Source organism: Micromys minutus (genome assembly GCF_963924665.1).
Source record: "Micromys minutus genome assembly, chromosome: X".
Lineage (NCBI taxonomy): Eukaryota > Metazoa > Chordata > Mammalia > Rodentia > Muridae > Micromys > Micromys minutus.
In genome coordinates this window covers 87678593-87685348 of record NC_137970.1, presented here as the reverse complement: position 1 = coordinate 87685348, position 6756 = coordinate 87678593, and the positions used below count along the sequence as shown (strand labels likewise).

The 6756-nt window shown below is 42.5% G+C and overlaps 1 protein-coding gene and 1 pseudogene across 2 annotated transcripts; one reads left to right on the top strand and one right to left on the bottom strand.

Moving 5' to 3' along the window:
* The first annotated feature begins 558 nt into the window (after positions 1–558).
* On the top strand, positions 559–1460 carry LOC308415107 (eukaryotic translation initiation factor 3 subunit L-like; annotated as a pseudogene). Its single transcript has one exon. The product of its transcript is annotated as a eukaryotic translation initiation factor 3 subunit L-like (transcript).
* A 3660-nt stretch (positions 1461–5120) lies between these two features.
* EXD1 (exonuclease 3'-5' domain containing 1) lies at positions 5121–6094 on the bottom strand (the record flags this gene model as incomplete). The annotated part of the gene is given in 8 exon segments (XM_080910178.1): positions 5121–5252; positions 5256–5376; positions 5378–5403; positions 5407–5704; positions 5706–5736; positions 5739–5786; positions 5789–5909; positions 5912–6094. Coding segments are annotated over 8 exon segments (960 nt in total).
* Between the last annotated feature and the right edge of the window lie 662 nt (positions 6095–6756).

The window sequence follows — 6756 nt, the reverse complement described above, 5'->3', positions numbered from 1 at the left end:
TCTGGAAAATAATCCAATGTATCTATTGTGATAATGTGATAGAGTAGACTTCAAATCAAAATTAGCAAGAAAAGATGAAGATAGTAGTTAAAGTTTAGTAAAAGGAATTTTTACAATCTATCAAGGACATGTAACTATTATGAACATAGAGATACCAAGTATTTTGGCTCCCAATTTCACACAATGAACACTTTAGAAAAAGTCATATAGGTCCTAGTATAATAATAATAAACAGTAATTTCAATATTAGTAATGATAGTGTCTCCTGTTTTGGTAGGTTGAATGATTTCCGTACTAACGTACCCTGGCAAAAGCAACATAAAATATTAAGAGTTTATTTTGACTCACCATTCCAGAGCATGGTCCATCACAGCAGAGAGTCATAGCATCAGGAGCTTTATGCAGCTAGTAATTCTGCATCTACAATCAGGAAGCAGAGGGAGATGAATGTTGCTATTCAGGCCCAGATTCTCTCTGTAATATGCCTTGACCCGTGGGACAGTCAATAGGAACTCAGGATTACCTAGGAGAGAATGGGAGAAACAAGATACACAGAGAATGGACAGCAAGTCAAGTGATCTGATCAAGCTGACACTTTTTTATTTATTTTATTTATTTTTTTATTTTATAAAACATGGTAGTTTATATGAGATCCAGGACATTTGTGAGAATGGCTGGACCAAGATAACTGGAATTTTCTGCAAGAATACACCATGGCCTGAGGCAGAAGCAATTGCACCCTAAGTTTGCAACATTGGTGTATTTCTAATTTTGTATAAATAATTGTACTACAGACATATTTATGCCCAAGTCAGTGGGGGATCCTCCTTTGAACAGAGGTTCAAATTCTATCACAACTACTACACTCTGTTCAACTATATCCTCAATGCTGATGGACCTGCTCCCCTTGAACTTCTCAACCAGTGGCTCTGGGACATCATCAATGAGCTCCTATACCAGCTCTAGTCCTTCAGTCAGTACCACTGCAGGACATCCAAGGAGTCAGAGGAGGCAATAGACTTCCTTAGATGCAATCCTAAAATCTGAAACATGCAGTGTCCTCAACATGCTGCATTCTCTGGTAGACAAATCCAACATCAATCTGCAGCTAGAGGTATACAGCAGTGGAGGTTACCCCAAACATCTTGCTGGGGAACATGAATGACACTCCCTTTACAAGATGCTTGGCTACTTCAGCCTGGTAGGACTTCAGTGCCTGCATTCTCTACTGGGGGGTTACAACTGGCTATCAAGGTGCTGGAGAATATTGAGCTGCACAAGAAAAGCATGTATGCCGTGTGCCTGAGTGCCAGGTCACCACCTTCTATTATGTTGGTTTTCCATATTTTATGATGTGCATGAAGAAGGATGATGACCCCAAGGTCTATGAGGACCTTGCCCCAAGTTCCTGTCTCCTATGGTGCCTAACTACAACAATGTACATCCTACCTACCACTTAGAGCCCTTCCTGCAGCAGCTGAAGGTGTTTTCTAATGAAGTGTAGCAGCAGGCCCAGCTCTCCACCATCTGCTGCTTCCTCAAGCTCAGCACCACCATGACTGTGGCCAAGATGGCTGGGTTCCTGGACCTCACAGAGCAGGAGTTCCGCATCCAACTGCTTGTCTTCAGGCACAAGATGAAGAACCTGGTGTGGCATTTCTGCCCTAGATGGTGAATTCCAGTCAGCCTCGAAGGTGAACTTCTATATTGGTAAGAACATAATCCATATTGCAGATATCAAAGTTGGCAGATGCCCAAGTTTGAAGAGCTTAATCGAACCCTGAAGAACATGGGCCGAGGCCCTGAAGATACTCATACACGAGCTCAGAACCTGTTTTGATATTATAGATGGGAAAGTACTCATGTCACCAAAAAATCTTACCTAAGTCTGCCATCAGCTGAACTGAGACGTGTTCAAATCAAGGACTGGATCTTTTATGACACTCTCAATAAAGGGTCTTTGTAGAGAAAATAAAAGGAGGGGGAATGTGTTTTATAGTTCTTGTGATTTTGTTGGTTCTTCTTATTTTTTTAGATTATTGTTTAGTATTTATTTTATCTTTTTCTGGTATTGGGGGTTTGCAGTTTTACTGTGTTTTACTTGATGGATTTCTTCATAGTTCTCTGTTCTCATAATTCTCCCATAAAATGTATTCTTCTTGTGCTTTCATGAATAAAGCTGTCATCTTTTATATGGTTGTCATGAGATGTCCTTTTTACTTGGTAAATATAAAAGATATCTCTGCTGGATATGGCAATCATGGTTGATACTCACTTTTAGAACTTTAAAGATAACATTTTCTGCTTTTTTTTTTTTTTAACCTGTAAGGTGTTCCAGTGAGATATTTAATGTCACTGTGATATTTCTGCCTCTGTATGTCTGTATTTTGTCTTGTTGCCATAAAACTCATGCTTATTGTTTGAGTCTAATAATATGCAATTATTTTAATTATACCAACAATTGTCTTAGGAGCCCCCCACCCCCTGCTGGGTTAGTGGAAACCATGGTGCTACCCTTCCTGTAATACAAAACCTTTCTGTTTTAACTTAAATGCTGACGTCCTGCACAATTTTTAAAAGAAAATCAAACCTGACCTGTTGGAGCCTGCCAGGAATTTTTACAGTCTATAATCCTTGCACTAGAGTGGCTAAAGGAAGAAGATCTCAACAGTACAGGACTAGCCATGACTAGATAGGGAAACCCTGACTCTATAATATAGTTTTCATGCCAGAAGTGATGGCACACACCTCTAATCCCACTACCTGGGCACATCCCAAGGGTTCAAGGCCAGCGTGGTCTAAACCCTGTTTCAAAATTCATAGATAAGTTTCCCCCTCCTTGGCAGAATGATGTCAACTGAGACACACCCACAGGCCGAGGCAAACCCAGGGAAGAAGAGATTATAAATAGAACTCCATAGACAGTGACTGAGGCTGAGCTTGGCTCACTTGCATAGCTAAATGCTTGTTGGCCTGGAGTCTTCACTGATCTTTACTTCCATGAGAGATGCACAGCCAAAAACTTTCCCTGGCATCTCTGTTGGCCCTGGTGCCTCCTGTTAACTGGTGCTGAGGCTGAGGCCTGGCTGTCTCTGCTAGATGCTGTCACTACTGCTGACTCATGTTTGTTAGCCCAACTACCAAACTGGACTTCTTGTGTAGCTATGAAGTGTTTGGGAGGGGAGACTGAGCTGCCACTGCTCACTTGTGAACTGAACTGCAGATTTCCAGACAGCACAGATGGGAGTTGCCACTCCAAAGAAACTTTCTAAGCAGGTCCACTTCCCCCATTACCTTGCTGTTCGACTACCTCTGGTGGATGGTGGGCTAAAGATGGAGGTAAAGGTGTTTAAGTGCTACCATTTCAGATGGGTTTAAAAAATTAAAGTTACACCTCATAGTTATTTCTTCAAGTATAATACTTTCAGTACTGTTTTTTTTAAATAAACTTGGTATATTTGTTAAATGTTGGCTCATTACTTTATGTAAGCTCTTGGTTTGGCAGCTAGGTGGCCTTCCTTGTTTTCCCTGTGGCATGTTAGTCTACCCAATAATAATCATATTTTCAGAACTACGATGCTTGTAAAAGCATCATGACTGTTATGGATAACATAAGCTTTATGTAAATAATAATAATAATAATAATAATAATTTTATTATAATTATTATAATTAATATCTGATACCAAAACAGGTTTATTGACTCTCGAGCACCCCACAAATGCCCTTATTTCAGGCTGGGTTTTTTTTTTTTTGTTGTTGTTCTCTAAGAAAGTGTAACACTTCTAGGCAAATACAATGAACTCAAATTTTACATTTACCAGAAGGAAATAAAAACAAAGAAGCTAGCACCATGCTCTCTTAAGATTAATGAATTATAAAGAAAGTTGAGGGAATGCCCCTGGGTGATGTCACCTGTTCTCTGCCCCTAATATGATACACAATGTGGAAGAGCAGTACTTGTGAAGTCATGAAATACATTTCTAACATGTATGTAAGTCATGAATTTTTTAGATCTACTTCAATCTGAAAACAATCTACTTCAATCAAAACAAACAAACCCAAACAAATAAAAACATACATCTTTTGGTTTTTGGTGATGGTGCAGACTGAGCAGGTGGTCTGTGCAGCTGCCCAGGTCCCTGCCACCCTCAAGAGCTGCCCTGCAACATTCCTACACCAGATCCTTCCAGACACTGAGCCCGGGCTTTCCTTCTTTAAATCCTCTAAACCTAAAGATCAGAAGTCCATATCAACTAACGGGAACTATTTCCTCATCATGGTCAGAAAGGCAAGTTCAGCCTCACCCATTACTCCAGACTGCAGAATTCAGCACTAAGGCTACCATTTTCCCCAGAATCCTGTGGTTGAGACCTAGCCAACTACCCCCATAAGAAATTCACAGGGACCCTGTTGGCCTCAGTGACAAACCTTAAATCCTAAAACAGATTTAGAGATGGACTTATCCTTGAATCTGTCTTCTCCGGGGCTGGATAGGGTGGAAGTGTAGAAATCATAGCATTTTGGGGAAGATGGAAGGTGTGACTTGGTGCCTCCCAGGTTTCCTGAGGAAGAGAAGGTGACACCAAAGTGTCTTTGTTGGACTTGTTAAAGCTCCATTATTTTCTACCACCAGCGAGTGTTCAATCTCCTCTTTCAAAGAGAAGTGTGGCTGACATGCCTGCCTGGGAGGCAGGGGGTGGGCTTTCTGGGTTCTCAAGACTTCTGGCCCTGCTGACTCCCAACACACTGGTTTGTTCTCAGAGTCCTCCTGGGCTCCGCCTTCCTTCCTGGGAGGTACAATTTGAGATTTTGCTGTGGTTTGTTTAGATTCTTTATTCAAATAATTCTCATCCTTATGATATTCATGACATATAAAGCATGGAACTTGGTCTAGACCTGACGGCTTACAGAATAAGAAACCATGGACTTGCTCTTCTTTCCCTATTGTAAAAGCCATTGGCTCCTGTGGGTGCAGTAGCATCCTTATGAGGAGGCCCTGTGCATTCAGGCTGTACTCCTTTGCAGCTCTTTGTCTCTTTCTGTCTCTGTCTGTCTGTCTGTCTGTCTGTCTGTCTCTCTCTCTCTCTCTCTCTCTCTCTCTCTCTCTCTCTCTCTCCACTAGTTCTGGAAATCCTGGAGTTGAAGAAGCTCTGCTGGCAGCTCCAAACACGCAGACTCTGTGCACGCAAGCAAGTCTGCAGAACCTTCTCGGTAGGTGTTCAGGTACCCATCCACCAGCATGGTTAAGTCTCACATCACCTTGTCCAGTAGCACCAATCCAAGTGGAAGCAGGTAGGTTGTCTTCAGGGCCAAAATGTTCAATAAAGAAGGTAGAGGAGATCTTGTCAACCATACTTCTGGAGTTTCCTGAATGTTTCTGTCTCTCTTCTAAAATCAAAAGTTATTTGGGGGCAACTTTAAGGTGTCTGATTAAGCACTCCTGCAAAGTACTAAAACAGTTGGGAAGAAAGCCACCTGTTTCCATACACAACTGAAGGGCATCAGCTACCTGTGTGTCAAAAACACTGTTCGACATGATTCCATACTGATGAGACAGGCAATCAGGGGGCCAGCTACAATCGTGGATAATCTTTAAGATTCTCTTGTCTTCCAAGATCATCTGAAGTCCACTGTAGAAAGCAAGACTTCCCAGAAGGAAAATATCGAACAAGCAAACTCGGCCGCGTGTGATTACCTGAAGTCAACAGTTTCCCATGGCGACACACAGTACTCTTTCGGCAGCAACACTCAGGACACTCTGCTCCTTGATGTGGAACATCGCAGCTGGAACTGACCAAGGACGGTGTATGTCACCTCCTCTTCTTCTGCCAGACAGTAAGTACTCAAGGCCTGTGTGGGCATCTGTGGTGCAAGTGAAGCAGGCTCGCATGCATTTGAGTCTTCATTTTTTCCATTTTCTCCATTCCAGCTAGTTCTGTATTTATGCTAACAGAGCATGCCTTTTCTCTGGATGCACCTTCTGCTTCATCCATTAGTTCTACATTCAAAATCTCATGCCCGGAAAACATTTTCACTTCTGGGACACTTCGGTCTGATTCTATGTTCTTCACTTCAGAGTCCTCTGCCCCCATGGCAAAGAAGCTTGGGAAATTCCCATCTTACTTCTAGTCAAATGTTGAGTTCCTTATACTGAAGAGGGACTCTCCAGAGGAGCCAATCAGCGCGCGGCCTCGAGCTGACTCCCAGCGCCCCAGTCCAGTAAAGAGCACAGAAAAGATGCAGTCAATAGCCCTGCAAACCCCAGGTGGCTCCCAGCGCCCTCCTGCGGCCAGGAGAAAGAGGTGCAAAAAAAAAAAAAAAAAAAAAAAAAAAAAAAAAAAAAAAAAAAAAGGCATTCCATAGGCATGCAAAGCCACGGCGGCTCCCAACACTCTATACTCATGACCAGGGAAGTGAGAGTGGGAGAAGAGTGTGAAGGGGAAAGAAGAAGAGAAATGAAAGAGGGGGAGAGAGCGAGACAGAGAGAAACAGGGAGGCAGAGAAATGACAGTGCAAGCGAGCAGGAAGAGTGCACGAATCCCCATCATTTATTACTGTAATCAGTCAGTAGAGAATGTGACAGCAGAAGAGACGAGTCTTCCAAATGAAAAACCGCTTCTGCCTCATGTCAGAGCATAGTTATATGCAGTGAATGAGCCAGAAGTGGGTCCCAGAATGTTGGCAGCTTTAGTGAGAAAATACAGAGCTACCACCGTGCCTGCTGATTGCAGTTTCAGTTTCCAGTTAAACCTGA